The following is a 19,214-nucleotide window of genomic DNA, read 5'->3' as shown; positions in this document are numbered from 1 at the left end:
TCTGGTTAGATTTTATGTCGCTATTTCATTATACCTGATGATGATTGCTTGTGTTGCAATCGAAACGTCGTATTCTATAATTTAATTTAATTTATTATTTTATCTTTAGACGTGACTTAACCGAAAGAACCAAATAATAATTCCTCTTAATCTTCTCGGGTGTTTTTGTCAGTGGAGTGACGATACACCACTCAAGAAAATGCACGTGTTCTTTTTTCTTCCCCCTATCTTCCCACGATGTCCTATTTGTTGGTACCTCAACTGTCACTGCTGTGACGGTCACCCACAACATGGTGTGAAATCTATCCCAGTGCGCGGTGGCCCTGTAGTGCAGCGATGGGGCTAAGACTGCATCAGAACAGAGCCAGCACTGCTCATATCTTGGGTTCGAATCTAGCTTTCGGCCACTTAAAATGAGTTCTCAAATGTTGAGAGTTGATCGTTCTCAGCCGGGTCACCAGTGACTGCACACAAAAGAGAACAGATATAAATGTAGTGTTCACTTGGTTTGGCAAATTGCAGCGCTGATTTGCGGTGTTGCAATAGGTGAGCTTTCATTGCCATGCGAGGAGCAACCTCTATCGCAGGGTCAGTGATGAGGTCAAGTGCCTCTTCGTGTGGATGAGAGGCAACTGAAGGGAAACCATAAGTAGTTCACCTATCATGTCGTCTGCCAACACGTGGTGATCCTAACACCGATTCCTATGAATGTATTTTTCTCATGACAAAAAAATTCATAGCCATATTGGAATATAATTGCACGAACGTAAACAAAGAACCTTCATACAAATGTTGAAATCTTCATTGTTGAGTCGTGAAGCAATGTCCATAACTGTTGCTTTTAGTTTGCTATTCAAAGCCTTTGGTGACATTCGGTAAGAAAATAAGATTAGGCACACACTCGAATGCAAATATATTGCCCAAACTTGAATCTAAAGTCAGGGTCAGCACATGACGTCTGTTTTACTTTACTCTAATTTTTTCAGTCTTTCAACTTTGGAAATAAGTGACCAACCTTTGACATATTTGTTCTGCGAGCGAGCGCGCTAATGGGCGTTCCTTGCCCTTAGCCCGCAAACGAGTCAATAATTATTCTATAGGAGCATGAAAATTATGCTCGCCAGTCTGGGAAGGGCCCTTTTTGACCCTGCGAACCCTTGAATTATTGGCACGCGTCGCTAAAACGCGTGCTCGCGCGCGCACACGCGCACATTAGCGCCCGCTCAATTCGCTGAAAAGAAAACTTCGACCCATTTCGCCGCTTATTAATTACGCGACGTATTGAGAGAGAGAGAAAAACTTAAATTATCCCGAGCAAAAAAAACGCCGCGGCACAGATCCTTTTGCTTTGGAGGCCACGCTGTTGTCGGACGCGGTTTAAGCTGCCGACAGTTTCCACCGACGATGCCGGGTTGATACGATGATGACCTCGCGGGGCTTGGCTCCCACACATCGCACTGCGCCTTGCCCGGCTATTGATTTGTGATGCCGGCAATTAATGTCACTGGAAACCATTGGACTGAACAAATATCTTTTTGCAATTAATTAAAACGGCAATTTTTATTTAAACTATCATTGCCAACAAAAGGATGGGTGTGCGTATGTCTGTGCGTGCGTCTGCGGGGGAGGGGGGGGGTGAGCGGTGGTGTAGTGGTTAGCGCTACGCTGCGCTTCGAACCCGGCAACCCGAGTTCGATTCCCGCTCACGGCCAATACCAGTGGCGATGATCTGACCCGGTCCTGCGCTTCCCCTAGGTCGACTCAGCCTCGAATGAGTACCTGGTGCAGTGTGTAAATATCGCCACCGGGGAGACAAAGGCGGCCGGGCGTGGTACTAGCCACCCACCCCCTCGTGTGCCGTGCCGGCCTTCGTAAGTGCTCGCTAACGGCACTTGTCCCAACAGTCTGTTCGGGCTATGCGGAAGATCTTTGTCTTTGTGTGCGTGAGCTCGTATGCTGCCAAGGGGGGTAAGGTGCAGCGGGTTAGCACGCCGCAACGTTCAGTTTCAATTACCGAGCCTTGCACGCCACGCGTGACAACGCGGCAAGGATGCGGCGGGTGCTTAAGCGACGCGAGCAACGCGCCCACCCCCCCATCTCCCATCTCCCCTGCCTGTCCCTCCGCAGATGACCAACAAGTTCATGAAGAAGATCCCGCCGGACGCGGAGGCCAGCAACGTGCTGGTGGGGGAGCTCGAGTTGCTGGAGCGGCCCCTGGTGGCCTTTGTGAGGCTGCAGCAAGCGGTGATGCTGGGCAGCCTCACGGAGGTGCCCGTGCCCACAAGGTGAGCAGCGGCGGATGATCCTCGTAGCAAAAGTCGCTCCACACGCTACGGGCCCCGCACTTTCAAGGGCCCCGCGCTAAATGCTTTCAAGCTATCAATTGGTGATTCTGCACTTGCTCTATTGCTATAGTATTATACTGCCTTCAACTTTAATTAACGACTGGGTGTTTAAGGTTAGCGATTTGTCGTATTATCTGGCTGTGTAGCAAATGAAAAAAATACAATTACTTTACTGTGCAAGTAAAAAAAAATGTGTTTTAATATTTAGGTATTTTTTTTATTCAGCCCGCCTTTATAACATATGGTACAGGCCCCGCACTCGCTTAGTCCGGCACTGACGGCGAGCAGCGCCGATGGTGCAACACACTTGCGGCCCACGCGGCCACACGTGTTGTTATTATTATTATAACAGTAGTTATTATGATAGTTTTTATTACTGATAGTTGTTGATATTCACTGTCAGCCATTATACTGGTAGGAACCTCCTGGTTACACCAGCCCACAGGGGATTATTGTGTCCGTCGTGCAGGGAGGGGCTGGGTGGGGAGGGAGGGGCTGGGTGGGGAGGGTGGGGAGGGGCTGGGTGGGGAGGGTGGAGAGGAGGGGGGGCTGAGTGGGGAGTGGGAGGGGTGGGGCTGGGTGGGGAGGGGCTAGTCACCCCGTGGTGCCCTTATAAAACTCAACGTTTAACCTACTCACGCCGGCTTGTGCCCGCCCTCACAGTCGGGCATATTTGCGGAATACACCAAGCCGGCGTTGACCCTGGCCATTGACCGAGCAGCCCAACGTTCCTACCAGCTCCCTCCGCAGGAATGTGTTTATGCATGAAGGCCTGCCCAGTCCATCTCTAAATGATCGTGCAACGTAATAATCCCCTTGGCATGTACACGCAAGTTGGATCACAGTACCAATACAAAAAAACATATATAACAAGTAAGATTTTTACTTTTTGTTGAGGGTTTTATTTCAAATTGCTCTATTGGCATCACGATGGTAAATTTATCATTTCCGAGCTCACACAGTGAGTAGTGACCCCAGTTTGATTACGGGTGGACTAAATCCCGGATTCAAACCCCAGATCTCAGCAGTGTCATCCCACCGTGCTACCGCCTGAGCCACCTGGCTGCATTGTTAAGAAGCAGAGAGTAAAATTCTAGATTTGAAGCTTTCGTGACTGCAAGAATTCATATTCTTAGGTTTTTTCGGTAAAGTCACGTAGGTAAAAAAAAAATGTTAATTAATTTTAATTTTTTACTTACGTGACTTTACCGTAAAATCTTAATTTTAGAACTTTCGTGACTGCAGGAATTATTATTTGTTTCTTTCGGTTAAGTCACGTCTAAAGATAAAATAATAAATTAAATTAAATAATAGAATACGACGTTTCGATTGCAACACAAGCAATCATCATCAGGTATAATGAAATAGCGACATAAAATCTAACCAGAAAACTATAGACAGACATATTAGCAGACAGATATCACCAAGATACATAGCGAGAGCAACACAGGTAACAGAGAGGGGTGATAGTCTCTGTGGGGTGGCCTTAAATAGACAGAGGGGGGGGGCGGAGGCAGAGAGAGGGAGGAGGGTTAGAGAAAAATTAGCATATCAATGAGTGGTCAACATACGTGGTGCTGCGAATGCGATGGCACGGCAAGCAAGCCTGAAAATCAGGAGAAGGACACACTAAAATTAAATAACCTAGTAAAATATCGAAATGTAATGTAATACAACACAGAGGGTCGGTCAACACACAATTAACGCATAGCCTGGTTGATTACGTATTTCAAAGATTGCTAAGTTAGAATTTAAGTGTGAACAATCTAAAGAGAGGACACAGGCAGAGAAAACAAGTCGCCAGAGAGAGAGAAAAAAAATAAGCTTAAAACTTCCCCGTAGAAGTGGTTCAATCTTAATTTTAGAACTTTCGTGACTGCAGGAATTATTATTTGTTTCTTTCGGTTAAGTCACGTCTAAAGATAAAATAATAAATTAAATTAAATAATAGAATACGACGTTTCGATTGCAACACAAGCAATCATCATCAGGTATAATGAAATAGCGACATAAAATCTAACCAGAAAACTATAGACAGACATATTAGCAGACAGATATCACCAAGATACATAGCGAGAGCAACACAGGTAACAGAGAGGGGTGATAGTCTCTGTGGGGTGGCCTTAAATAGACAGAGGGGGGGGCGGAGGCAGGAATAAGAGAGTAAAATGTTTCACTTCACAGCTAAGAAGTGAAACGAACAGAGGGATTGGCATGATTCAGTGGGCATGATTCAGTGGGCATGATATATACTGGTGCATCAGTCGAGGCTACTTGATAATTCTTCATCAGGAACACTTGGACCACTGAGAAGTGTAATGGGGACACTCAATGCATGGTGATGTTTAGCACAGGCGCTGTAAACACAGTGTGATGTAACATGGGCAGCAGTTACACAATAATATAATTCCATTGGTCCTTCTCTCTATGTCCTCTACATCGTGGCCTGTGGGACCTTTGTGCTGATAGAAGCTACCTATGATGATATTGGTCACGTTAGCCTACGATCAGAACCGGCCCTAGACCTTTGGGGGCCCTAAGCAAAATTTGGTTGGAGGCCCCTTTGATGTATGATTTTTTTCACCCACTAGCTCGCAGTGACTCTAGGGGGCCCTCTGCTGGCCACGGGGCCCTTTGCAATTGCAAGGGTCGCTTAGTGGCTGGGCCGGCTCTGCCTACGATGTTAAACAGAAGCTACCTAAATGCAATGTTGTTGTTTTTCGTTATTTTCCAGACGATTTAATGGTTCGCTCTTGATTTGTTTGATCCCTGTTTAATCTCGGGTGGGAACATGGGATTTTAATTCACAATTTCAGCAGTGCTGGCTCGGTTTGTTTGCTTAGCCACACAGCCACTTATAGTGCAGCAATGGTTTAATGTGCCTGACTCTACTCATGAGCCCCAAGGAGTCAAATCCGGTCCAAAGTTTGCCTGTCCAAACAATTCCTGTTGGAAAGCATTTGTCCACTAGATCGGTAGGCTAATGGACACATTTGTTTTTAATGTTTATGCTGAGAGATGAACTCCCAACCTAACCCTGAACATTTTTCATTGCCTGTGACCAAATCATCAAGAATGTCACGTGCCCAACCTCGTCAGATCACGGAAGCTAAGCAAAGTTGTTGATCCTGGACAGTGGTCACATGGGCGAACACCACACATAACCCTGTGGTGTAGACTACAAGACTGTGTGGTGGACAATCAGAGGGATTGTGCAGCATATTCCATTCTGGTACTGTACTTCTATGCTGCCACACCTATGATCCTCACTATTGCTCAGCTGCACTGAACAGCATGCCGATGAAATGCAGCAGATCACCTGCAGGGTGTGTGGGAGGGCCCTCATCCAGCAGCGGCATGTCAAAAGGTCTGAACATGCACACACATGCATCATGTACATGTACACACATGTACATTGTACAAACATGCACATTGTTCTTGATCCACAGTCGCCCACCACCACAGCACAGAGTGAGCCCTGTTACAGCTTGCAGTGCAGCTGTTTTAGATTCACCGAATGAAACGCAAGCAAGCGCCCATTCATAAACGCCACTGTTACGTTGGCGGACACATTAAAGCTTCAACACGGAGAGCATAACGAAGCAATTATTCATCCTGCACTGGTGTTTGTATTTACCCCCCTTAGACATTTTGTTCCCCTCGCCTGCAATGTAACACCATGCTGCGCGCGTGCATTTTGATATTGTGATAGTACATGTCTGTTTATTTGCGTGGCAGCGAGCGTTGCGCTGCGACGCGGAATTCGATCGTGCTCTCTGGCTCTCCGCGGTGCGCGTTATTATTTACGCTACATTATCCTCGTGTCTGAATTACGTTCAAATTAAAGAGGATTTAGGGAAAGACAGGCGTTGGAGCCAGCCAAGGTTGGAGTTACGTGGTCACATGCCGGGCAGTGCCAGCTTTCACAACAACAAAAAGGCCATTGTGATTTGTACTGTCGACCAAATGAATGAATTGAAAAGGCACAAAGAACGTGGCATGCGAGAACGAGAGCTTTGATACGTGTGGGACATTCCGAGCTGCGGCCAATTGCACCCGGCACTTGATCCTGCGAGTTCTGCCAATGCACAGAATGGGGAGGAGACTGAATGGTGCATCCGGAATTGAATGGCTCATCATCGTCATCATCAGACGTTGTCTATCCACTCATGGAAGATGGGTTCCACAAGCCATCGCCTTCCCTCAGTGGAGTGCTGCTACCATCCATCTCACTCTCCCGCACACTCACCCGATGCCATCGCTACGTCTCGCCAGTGATCGCCTTCTCGGATGCATTCTCTCCTAATGCTGCCATTCTGTCACCAGTCTTGTCCATTGGCTATCAACCCATCGAGCAAGATGTCCTGCTTTTACTTTCCTGAATTGCTTGGCTAAAATGTTGCATTTGTGGCCAGGTCGCTTTTGAAAAAGAGCTATATAGCTCAGTGGACCTTACCTGGTAAAATAACGAATATTTTACTTTTAATAGTTTAGTGCTACATGGCTATTGCAGAGTATTCCACGTTATAATGTTCTTGCCATTGCATTATCTTGCTTAAAATGGCAATACACTAGATTGGAGTCTCATGCACATAAAATAAATTTTTGTTATTACTCAACATTATTCGCCACCGCCACCAGTTCCAATAACAGCATTTCATTTGAGGCCGAGATACTTTGTTTTACAATCGGGCGGTCATGTAACACATTGAGGCCGCAGTTGGGATGCCACTCGGAGGCTTTTGTGCGCGCTGCTGGTGCGCAACACGTGACCCTTTCGTCTCCGGAGGTGAGCCAAGAACAAACTTTCTCCGTGGGAGGGGGGTGGGGGGTGACGGGGATGTGTTTGTAAAGCTCCACCGGTGCTAGGAGATGGGGGCGAGTGCAGTGACAGCTCTGCACTGCGCTCCCCGGGTCGCCACTCTTGCCCCCCCCCCCCCCCCCGAGAGAGGGAAGATCACGACTCGACCCTCCGCTTCGCCCACATCCGCCGTACCACCGCGCAATGCGATGTGCAACGCGATGCGTAGCGTGGTATGTAACGCGTTTTTGTAACGATCGCGGATTCATTGCAGCTGGGTCGACGTTGGAAATGTTATCAATGCCCGGCACACCACGTCCAGTATGCCATGCCTCTCGCTGTGGCTTAATCCGATGCCTGCTCCAGTGCCTCAGCGTCCCAGGAAATTTTAGGCAGGAAATTAAGCCCACTGGTAAATGATGTCTATTTAATTATCTATTTATGATGTTGTGACAACGATGCAACATTTATGATGCAAAATTGTTGTTGTACTGCACTGTCTATGCTCCCCACCTTCAACCCAACCAGCACTGAACGGAGTTGTGAAATATGGTCAAATAACCCCCGCCCCCATGACCCACATGGCATGGGGAAGCCATCATCCAGCAGTGGACACTGTCAATCCACCCGCACTTTAAATAATTTACATAATTTTTAATTTATGCTTTAGACAACCCAGAGTGCATTATTTACACACAGGCCATTGTTAAGTCATGCTTCTAAAAAAAACGCGTAAAAAAGCATTGCCTTGGAGGAAATCCTTTGAATGGATTCGAGTGTCGTGACTTGCAGAAGACCTCGTGCCGCTGGAGCTCTCCTCCGTTGCACGGTCTCCCTGTAAGGGGCTTTTGTTAACTACGTACAAAGCGCTTGCCACAGATGAACCACAATATCTTGCTGATGTCGTCAAGGGAAATAAACCATCATCACGCAAATTCCAGTCATCCTTCCAGCGGCGGCTTTTGGCTGACCGTCGAACAAAGACGGCCACCGCATCGCTGCGCTTTCAAATGCGCTTCTGCGGCCGTCTGGAACGCTCTTCCTTCCGATATTCGGAATCCACTGGAGCTATGCACTTTTAAATTATCAGCTAGATTGAAAACTCATTTCTTTAGAACTGATTTTTGTGTTTAGTTTGTTGTCCTTCCACCGCACCTCTGATTAGCGCGGTTGGCTTCGTACAGTCCAAAAGAAGTTCAACATATATACATCCACCCCCTCCAGCTTGCCCAGGCTACAGTTTCCTAACCCTCTCTTCCCTCTCCACGTCCATACTTCTCAGGCAACCGATTGCACACGGTTTAACTTGCTGTCCTGAGACTCTTCCAAGATGTCAGCATGGAAAAGTCGGCTCAATTATCTTCTCGAGCTCCCTCGAGTGAAGGCCCTTCTGTCAGCTGTGGCATGAGCAACCAATTTGCAGGACTGTACCTTCACTTTCTTTCGCGAGCGCCGATGCCAACCACGGACGGCTAATGGCTTTTCTCCGGAGTAAGCGGTGCGGATTAGAGAGTGAGCCAGGCATATTTCGTCGTCCGTCTTTCCATTTCTTCCCCTGCCAGGTTTCTGTTCATCTTGCTCGGGCCAAAGGGCAAGGCGAAGTCGTACCACGAGATCGGGAGAGCTATCGCGACGCTCATGTCCGACGAGGTGAGCCCGAGCGTCACCTGTCCCCCGGTGCTGTGATGGAACAGACATCGGCGTTTTGACGCGGCCATGAACGCAGCGAGTTTCTCCAGGCCAGCGTTCGCCAAAGTCCAGTCGTCGTGACGCACCGCAGTGCACCTTCATACGTTCGCGAATCTCCTCTGTACCTCACTGCGCAAGCCAGAGGATCCTAATCGAAGAAATGTATTCGATTTGCTTGAAATATATAAAATCGATCTCAATCGGCGGTGCCAGGCTAGTTGTACGGTGGGGGAGGAATTATTGCGCGCCGATCGCCGGCGCCGTCTCACGCCGCCGTTGCCCCCCGCCAGGTGTTCCACGACGTGGCGTACAAGGCACGCGACCGGGAGGACCTCATCGCCGGCATCGACGAGTTCCTGGACGAGGTGATCGTGCTCCCGCCCGGAGAGTGGGACCCCAACATCCGCATCGAGCCCCCCAAGACGCTGCCCTCACCCGAAAAACGGTGGGCGCCTCACGGAGGAGGTTTGATGATGGCGTCCACCCACTTAGGGGTGCTGTAGTTATTTTTTGGGGGGGGGGGTGGCCCTCGGCCCCCTCTTTCTGCGTTCGATTACTTCGCTTGACCGTTGTAACACCACCGCCACCCGTGCCCGATGCCAACTGACGCTCCGACGTGTGCGTTGCTTGCATGGTATGATTTTTTGTAAACCATATCATTACAAGTATACAACAGCCAGATTGGGACTCGACGAGGATTCGAGTTTTCACCAACGAATTCCACCATCGTCTCCCCTAAGCCAACATGGGCTGCGTGCCAATACAAAGTTTTTTTTGCATTTCGTAATTTTCCGAGAAACATCGAAGCCGCCTTTTATCCGCTCGGATCAAAGACAATGCACGAGCATTTGGACATTACGCGGCGCTTTTCGACGATTGTTTCATTTTTCCATTTGGCTTAGACGTCACATGGTGGCTTATTTCTCTCGGTGATCGCAGCCCCGAGTTATGAACGCAGTCGGTGCGACCTCTGGAATTAAATGTCATTTTTTTCAGTGTTTACGGTCTGTTGGATGTGGGTTTTTTTTTCTCATTTACCTTGAAGCACCCACTTTTCAAGCCTTCTTATTTTGTTTTTTTATCAAGCTCTCGTATAATTTCCCGCAGTTATTTTATTGTTGGTTGTTAAAATGACTGTGCAAGTTCATTAAACAATTGGAGGTATCTATGAGAAGCACAGTAATTGAAAAACAAAAAGAACCCACGTGAGAGTATGTACGTACATGAAGCAGTTGCTGAAGGTGAACCAGGTTCCAAGTGAGGGAAATAAAGAGGTGACCAAGAGCAGGTTGTAGTGCTTTTGGGAAACTGAACTTGATAAGAGAACACGAGAAGCAATCGACAAGTGCACATTGCCTGCTCTGCGGAATGGTCCAGACAGGGACACATGGTTCAGACATGGACACTGACAGAGGAAATTGAAACAAATCTAAAAGTGTGAAAATGAAGTTGAAGAGGCGTACGCTTGGATTTACACTGATACATGGAAAGATGAGCACTTGGGTCAGACACCAATTACAAGGTAGAGACATCGCATTGACTGTTAACCCTTTCTCTTTCCAAGATGTCTGCAAGTTGCAGGGTGTGTCCCGGTCACCGCTGAATCTAGGAACGCGCCAGCGGTTCACGTAATTTTTATTTAGAGAGGCATAACGCCGTTTTTTTAAAGACTTCCCGCAGAGAACTGTAGCGAAACGACCGCACTGTATGTAAGCTGGTGCCAAACTGTGCCACACGCCCTCCCGCATGGCCTTGTGGGGGCCTCGGTACATCTTCAGACCTGAAGACGTACTGATGAAGTTCATTGGTTTTAGTTTCTCTTCCCGATTCCGTTCCGATGACGTACAACATACATCATCGGAATGGAATCGGAAGAATGGGAAAGGGTTCAGAAGAAGCAAGTGGGTTTTGGAAGAATCGATCGATAGGAGGGATGATGGCCGGTGGTGGAGACTAACGGTGGAGAGACCGCCAATGGGGGAAATTCGTCGGCAACGCCGGAGAGAATGAATGCGCAAGGTTTACATCTGCTCCTCTTTAACAAATGTAACGAGTAAACGACCGCGTTGGTTTCCGCGCAGGAAGTCGCACTTCTCGGCCATGGATTCGGGAGCCAATGGGGACGCTCCGCAGGAGGGCGGCGATGGGGGTGGCGGCGATGGGGGTGGCGGTGGCCACGGCACCGGGGAGGAACTGCAGCGCACGGGACGGTAACACCACTCCATTGTTACCATTGTTACGATGACGCAATGATCATCACAATTAACATCATCATCAGCAGCAGCATCACTGTCTTGGTCATCGTCATAGCATTATTACATCACCATCATCATTATAACTGCATAATTTCAATTGTCGGCACCATTGCCACTCTATTATCTGTGACATCATCAAACATATTCATTGTTATATATTCATCTTCTTCAGCCACTAATTATACTCATCGTCGTCACTACCGCTTGTAGGTACATATTATATAATGTTTACCGCTGTTCGAGAGCATCGCCAATATGCATAATGCGTCTGCCAGCACAACAACAAAAAAAAATATTTACTTTGACCAAGAATCGTTTTGTTGTTTAGGAAGTTTACTTCCGAGGGGCAGGGGCATTCATAACCATTCCAGAGACGCAAATCGAGCTCCATCGTTTGGGCAGCCGCACGCACACCAACATGCTCATGCAAACAAAGACAAAGGTCCCCCGTTTGGGCCAAAACATACTTTTTGGGGCAAGTGCTGTTAGCGAACACCAACGAACAAGGCCGGCACGGCACGCGAGGGGGTGGGTGACCAGAACAACGCCCGAACGCATTTGTCTCCTGAGTTGTGTCGTTCAGTCGTGTATATGTGTCACACGTTTTTATATATACACACACACACTTGCCTATTAAACGAACCGCTGTACAAACACATGTCTTGCCCATGTGCCCTCTACAGGCTATTCGGTGGCCTGTTCAAGGACATCAAGAGGAAGCTGCCATTTTTCTGCAGCGATATCTACGACGCGCTGAGCATCCAGTCGCTATCGGCCACCCTCTTCATCTACTTGGCCACCATCACCAACGCCATCACGTTTGGCGGCTTGCTGGGGGATGCCACGGACAACATGCAGGCAAGAGCTCCTGCTAACGCAACACCAGCCAAACCCTTCTCTCGTGGCCACGTTCCCATGACCCGTGGGAAGTGAGTTGGCTTGCTCCGTAATCCGGACGAGGGGGACCTGCCCAGATTCTCCACAGCATCCTTTGCAGACCAAGCCAGCCGGGTCACGTGGCTTGCTGTAAAGTGGGCCACGTGGTTCAGTGTCCTCGGGGAGCGACACTCTTTGGGGAGGGCCGCCCTCGGATAACAGTGGTGACGATGAGGGAGTCAACATATCAGATGGACGTACACTCAAAGTGAACTGTCGCTTAAGTCAACCTCAGAGCTACGCTTTTTGGACTTGTGTTTGTCGAGCGCAAACTCACCCAAGTGTATGTAATCTAAGAATGTGTGAGATTTTGCTGAAACGTAATAAAATGTAAACGTTTGTTCTGCACCCGCCAGGAATGCACGTAAGTCAATGCGAATTATTGAGGCAAACGTATTTAAACGCATTTCCCAAAGGTCAGAGGCTGCGTAATGTTTTAGATTATTCGGTTTTTTGCTCGCCTCTCCCACTCTGGACATGCGCCGCGCAAAAGCAACAACAGCCACCAGCATTGCGCAATTCGAAAGGCGGCATGACAATCCAGCCAATGTCACGGTGCTTTTGTGGCAGGAGACTGGAAGATGGAGCGAATGGCTCGAATGGTTGGACAAAGTTGATGCAATTAGCAAAGTTGGTTACGTACGGTGCGAAAGAAGTTCAACATAAATATATTATACCATCACCCGTCGATGTGTGTTTGTTCGGGTTGTACCAAGTATTGTCTGGCATGATGTCAGACGTTTCGCTCGACGTCCTGGAAGCTTTTTAGAGCATTTGGCTGCTCTAAATTCCGACACGATAATCCACTTCGTTGAGCTATCATTTACGGCCAGGTCACTTCTGAAAAAAAGCCGCATAGCTCAGTGGGCCTTAGCTGGTAAAATTAACACAACTAGGAGTAGTAGTTCCACAGAAACTGAATGGCTCCGTTCAGTTCCAACAGTACAAGCACATGGAGCGAAACGTCGGACACCGTGCTGAACAACACAATGCGCTACGATCTGATAACACATCCGAGGGCCGTACAGCACAACCGTGACAGCCCACACGATGTTTTGTGTGTTGGCTGTCTCTGTGTTGCCCATTCGATGAAAGAGTCTTAACATTTGCACCTTATCTTTGCTTTGATGTGATAGCAGCAAGAGAATGCCTGCTTAATGCTTCGCACACTGACCTCCACTTTCAATATTAAATAATCTGATTCACGCTCATGTTATTAAATAATGGCTGACCTATCTCTGACCTCCAATAATAAATATATAAACATATCCTACTTAATGAATTGCTTTGGATAATGTTGCAAATAAAATTCCCTTTAATTAAGTCAGAGTGTGTCCCGTAACAGTATTTTTAATTATAATAAGAATACATTACAGCCATTTGTCCGCTGTTGGTTGCAGACGTCCCACGCCGTCACGGGGGTTGTGTGACCATACTTCACCTCGCTGGTCAGTGTGGGACGGTGCAGTCACGGCCACCAGGACTGGTTCAGTTATCACTCGTCGCTCATGTGAGCCATGGCCGGGAATCAAACTCAGGTTACCAGGTTTTTAGTGCAGTGGTTGGCACACTGCACTAAGAATCTGGTGATCTGAGGGGTTTTTTTTCATTCCCCCCAAATGTAGAGTTCGTTATGAACCGGTTTGAATTACACTACCGGAGCGTTTCACTGTTCAGCTCATGCAGTGCTTATCTACGGACCAGCGTTTAACTTTTCTCGTCAATTACTGTGTTTGCCAATTCTGTGTCGCCTCGACAAATGACATCCGAGTGTGTCCTTGCTGCGTGTTACATTAATCTCAATAATCAGCAAGCTTTGATATGGACAGCAAATCCACAACAGCCCGTGCGATGACAAATGCGTTTTCAAAAGCACTTTCTCAGAACAGGAATTGACGACCTCCCAATATTTGCTTGTCCTGTGCTGGCCTGTAACTCTAAGAAGCACGCTCAATATTGATCAAGCGTACACCCGCAGAGTCAACAGCGGCAAGAGAGCGGTTATATTAATTACAGCAATAACCGCCGTGCCCCGCGGTAATGTGACAATCCGGCTCGCTCCCTTGAAACTGACCCACATGGAACACCGCGTTCCCCCCCCCACACCCCCCCCCCCCACCGTGAGTCGACAATAATTGCGGCGGTGATTGCAGGTGCCCCTCTCTGAAGGGATACGGGCTTTCTCGCCCCCAGTTTAAATAGAGGCTGCTACAGTAATACTTCTCACTACTCCGGGAGATACTGTGGTGTCATGGTGAGCACATTGGACTTGCAATCTAGCGGTTGCCCAGTTTAATGCCATCTCCTGACGCAGCAGTTGAAGCAACGGTGTACATTTATCAAATTTCCATCACGCCACCCCCCCCACCACCACTACACCTCTGCCCCACCCTGGAGTATAAATAGTTAAAACCAAAGGTGGGCAATCGGTAGGTCGCATATGGTGGGGTAAAGTGTGGGTACGCGCACCCTCTTCCAACACGCCTGGCTAACATGGCACATTGGACCCACATAGCCCTTTCTGCCAGCAGTGACGAGAGCAATTGCAGGGCTGCACCTTTACCTTCTTTTCGCTCACCACCCATCCACCTCCCCTCTTCACCCGTGGTGGTGGCAGCTCATTGAGAACCCAGAGCAGACGATATTTTGTATACACCCACATTACTGAAAACGTTATACTGGTAGGAACCTCCTGGTTACACCAGCCCACAGGGGATTATTGTGCCCGTCCGTCCGTCGTGCAGGGAGGGGCTGGGTGGGGAGGGGAGGGTGGGGAGGGGCTGGGTGGGGAGGGTGGGGTTGGGTGGGGAGGGGAGGGGAGGTTGGGGAGGGGCTGGGTGGGGAAGGCGGGGAGGTGCTGGGTGAGGAGGGGCTGGTCACCCCGTGGTGCCCTTATAAAACTCAACGTTTAACCTACTCATGCCGGCTTGTGCCCGCCCTCACAGTCGGGCATATTTGCGGAATACACCACGCCGCCGTTGACCCTGGCCATTGACCGAGCAACCCAACGTTCCTACCAGCTCCCTCTGCAGGAATGTGTTTTCCCGGATACGCTGTGTAACTTAATTGCATCACAGCTACGTGAAATACTAAAGTTCCTCGATTAATTTCAAGAAATATATATTCAGCAACTTTATTTCATTTGTCTACGAATCGGAGTTTTTTGTTGCGATGATATTGGGTTAAATCTTACTTGTTTCGTGAACACGAATCAGGCCTTTTGCTTCGTTTGCTTGCGCCTTGTGTTACCACCGCTGCTCACCTGCAGGGAGAAGAGTGAACGCACCTGGGACAGGAATTGTTGCATGGTCCATTGACGGCACAATATCCGCTCACGCCACAGCACTTGTGCGACTGTACACACACGAGGGGCTTGTGTTTGGCTGCCTCTGATAATGCACATTCACTCTGCCATGCAAAGACGCTCACCGACGAAGGTGGAACTTGACAGTTCGTGCGTTAATATGATAAATGTCCCCAATTTGGAACGGCTGCGAGGGTGACAAGGATGTAGCGCATTTATTGCGCGTGGGAGCTGGGAATAAGCGTTTGCAAGAACGCTGCTCGTTCAGTTGAAGGAAAACTTAAATGCTGACGAAAGTAGTTGGCGGTGTAGATGTGCAGCTTACGTGAGTCTCTGCAAAGTTTGTTTACGTCTAGGGTGTTGCGGTTTAGTTAACATATAACTGGGATGCACTTCTTCTTTTTGAAGCTGGTAGAAATTCCAATTGCCTGGGATGATGCTGTTTGTCAAGGCTTTATACTCTTCCATTCCCCTCTTTATGGAGGGCACAACAGTTTATATCTGTGACTGCACAGCTCCAAACCATAATGTGGTTGTTAAACTAAAAATAAACTGTCCATGTAAAGAAGGACACACTGATGTAAAATTGCCTTGTTGATTCATCTATTTAAAATTGTGATTGAGCTGTAGGTCACAAGTACATTGCTGTCAACGTACTTTGGCTTTGTCTGCAATGCATTGTGGTTGTTTCCCATGATGCTGTGCAGCATTAGAACATGTAAGTTTTCAATACATAAGCTGTCTATAACGGTATAATCGAATATTAAATCATTATAATTGCCAGTTTGAGTTGGGTAAATAAAACTAAACAAGCACACACGGACACACACTTGCTACAATGAAGATGTTATTGTATGTATGTATGTTGAACTTCTTTCGCACCGTGGGTAGCCAACCATGCTAATCGGTGGTACAGGGGTAGGACAACAAACTGAACACAATATTAGTTCTAAGGAAATTAGTTTTCAATTGAGATTTAAAATTGCATAGCTCCAGTGGCTTCCTAATATTGCATGAGGCTCATCCTTCTAAAACTCCGTGTACCTCTCATGGCATTGTCGACACACATGATATGAAGATTTGAAAGCCCAAGGCATTCACCAGCATCTCAGCAGCGATCATTCCCAACGATTATCTGTTACGCGCCGTTGAATATCGCTCAAGCTTTTCGGTTTGGAAAACGTCATGTACAGAATGAATTGTGCTCCAAATATTTCAACAGCCGAGTTGAAAATGCTGAACTCTTCTTGGTGGTTCCGAGGAAGTCGTCCGAACTCGGGAGGGGTCAAGGGGCCTTCCGTTGGGATGCTCCCTGTCTCTGGGACTCTGTTCCAAGTCGCATCAGGAATGCTGGCACGATCAAATCTTTCAAATCGAACTTAAAACGCATATTTGTTTGAGTTAGCATTTTTTGGGGGCTGGATTAATCAGGCGACGGCTTTCATGAGATCGTGTGTGTGTTTCTGCATAAAGTGACTGGGGATGCTCTGCACGAACATAAATTAAAATGCATAATCAACGTTTTTGGGTTTAGATCGCGTTATTTATAAATGTGTCATAACCCTCCACCACCCGACACGGCCAATCAGTAAAAAAGTGTCACGTTGCCAAAAGACAAATTAGTTCACTGCTTTAGCCCACCGGTGTGTTGAAGCGCGAAACCACAACATTTACAATTTGAGTACGATGTTTCGCTGGTAATTGCATCCAGCATCATCGGGCAATTCGCCAGAATGGTGAGGCTCTGCTGTGTCTCCCGTTCTTATATAGAGCAGCAGCAGCAGGGTGACGTCATCATTAACTCATTAACTCAACCAATAAAGAATAAATAAATTAAAATGACAAGCGTTGGGTTTTATTTGGTGTGCTTGTGCCTTATTTTCCCAGGGCGTGCTGGAGAGCTTCTTGGGCACGGCCCTGTCTGGCGCTGTGTTCTGTTTGTTCGCCGGGCAGCCGCTCATCATCCTGAGCAGCACGGGACCCGTGCTGGTGTTTGAGAGACTCCTCTTTAACTTCAGCAAGTGAGCGGTTGCTGCATGCACGTGAACGCGCACGCGTCCCGGCCACAGCTGGCGTCAGTAGCGGGTGGCTCTGGGGTCTCTCTTAAGTCGACTAAGCCTTGAATGGTTAGTAGATGGTGTGTTGTTGCGTAAACATCAGCGCTGGTGAGACAACGGTGGCCAGATATGGACTTGGCCATATCACCCCCTCATACACCTTTTCAACTGTATTAGGTGCTTGATTTGAATTGCCCCAACAGTCAATGCAGGCTGTACATGAAAACATGTCTTTTGTATTATTCGTTTTTTTGTTTCCAGCCTGCACACTTTTTATCTACGTGATGAGTTATTTTATACTCGGGTGAATTGGTCATTTTTCTCTCTCATTAAAGGGCAATCTTCAGACCAGAGCGTGCAAATGTCCCATTTCAAAATCAGACAAATGAGCCGACGTTCCTCTCGAGACGTGTGCAAGAGAAACAACTTTAACGGGCACAATATTTCATCGGCACCTATTTGGGGATTTTTTTTGTTGTTCTTTCATCCCTGTGCATCCAGGGAGAACCACTTTGACTATCTGGAGTTCCGGCTCTGGATCGGCCTGTGGTCGGCCTTCATGAGCCTCATTCTGGTGGCGACGGACGCCTCCTACCTGGTGCAGTACTTCACCCGCTTCACCGAGGAGGGCTTCTCCGCCCTCATCAGCTTCATCTTCATCTACGACGCCATCAAGAAGATGCTCGGCCTCTTCAATTACTACCCCATCAACCTGGACTACAAGCCCGACTACGTCACACTTTACAGCTGCAGCTGCCAGGCGCCGGACCCAGGTAGGCGCTGCTGTTCCACACGTACGTGTTGCCCGCGTCGCTCGTCGCTGACCCGGGGATGACCCGCGACCGTGCAGGGGCTTCGTTTCAGCAGAGATACGGAGGTCGCCGACTCAATGCGATTCAATCCGATTCGATTGCAACGACGATGTGTTGTTATTTTTGTTCTTAGATCCGCTCCACACTTGCTCCTGGCCACCCAGCGGTGTGAACGGCGGCGACGCCAGGGTTAGTCCGTCGGCAGGTCGCGTGTGTTGGGAGTAAAACGTGTGAGCACCTCACACCGCTTTCAAGACAGCTGGCCAGCGTGGATAGAGGAGGCCAAAGTACTCTCTGGAAGGACTCTCTCAACATCGCTCGAGTGCAAGCTCTTCCACGGGCAGTGGCGTTGAACAAGACGTTGCAGGGCCGCACCTTTGCTGTTTAACTTGACCTCAGAAACAGTATCCGCATCTGCTGGGGCATCGCATCCACAGTCATAATCCCCTCGCTACGGCTGTGGCTACGAGTCACATGCCACCTCCCGGTCTACCGGCAGACCTGGAAGATATAAAAATGTTCAGTGAGAATTGACCGGCGAACAGTGGCGTTGTGTTGGGGCTCACTCTGGAGGGCGAAGTGGGGAGGTGGTGATGCTCACTCTGCACAGGGAGACGTTCTCCACTCCACAGTATCTGCCCAGCTGATTTTTTTTTTGCTTAACTGTTTGTAAGTCATTAGATAAAAAAGTATTAAAAATTCTTATCTCATGTTATAGATGTGCCTGAGTGGATGTGTAGGTTTGTGCACTTTTGTAATTTTGGGGCTTATCTTTTATTAATAGGTTTTTTATTATTTAGAAAAAATTATAATTTTGGTTTGGAATTAAAGTGCAAATCTGCCACATTTGACCTTAGCTATAACAATATTCAAGACACGGATACATTCTCACTCAGGATAAGAAACTTAAATCTCAAATATTCCATTTTACCTATGAGGGCTGTTATAAAATTTCAGTTTTAATTATAAAAATAAGCATTCCTAGAGATAACCTGTCTGTTTATATTTTATATCC

General features: G+C 47.9%; 1 protein-coding gene across 4 annotated transcripts in view; it reads left to right on the top strand.

Moving 5' to 3' along the window:
• Positions 1-19,214, top strand: part of LOC144720557 (electrogenic sodium bicarbonate cotransporter 1-like) — a 57,502-nt gene that overhangs the window by 16,950 nt on the left and 21,338 nt on the right. For all 4 annotated transcript variants that reach the window (XM_078597356.1, XM_078597354.1, XM_078597355.1 and 1 more), the window contains 7 exons: positions 2,128-2,285; positions 8,709-8,796; positions 9,126-9,280; positions 10,917-11,045; positions 11,774-11,948; positions 17,218-17,351; positions 17,889-18,160. In XM_078597356.1, coding sequence (XP_078453482.1) covers positions 2,128-2,285; positions 8,709-8,796; positions 9,126-9,280; positions 10,917-11,045; positions 11,774-11,948; positions 17,218-17,351; positions 17,889-18,160 — 1,111 coding nt within the window. The remainder of the gene's footprint in view (positions 1-2,127; positions 2,286-8,708; positions 8,797-9,125; positions 9,281-10,916; positions 11,046-11,773; positions 11,949-17,217; positions 17,352-17,888; positions 18,161-19,214) is intronic.

This window comes from Lampetra planeri, chromosome 9 (assembly GCF_965212315.1).
Source record: "Lampetra planeri chromosome 9, kcLamPlan1.2.h2, whole genome shotgun sequence".
Taxonomy (NCBI): Eukaryota; Metazoa; Chordata; class Hyperoartia; order Petromyzontiformes; family Petromyzontidae; genus Lampetra; species Lampetra planeri.
This window is presented reverse-complemented; position numbering and strand designations above follow the sequence as displayed.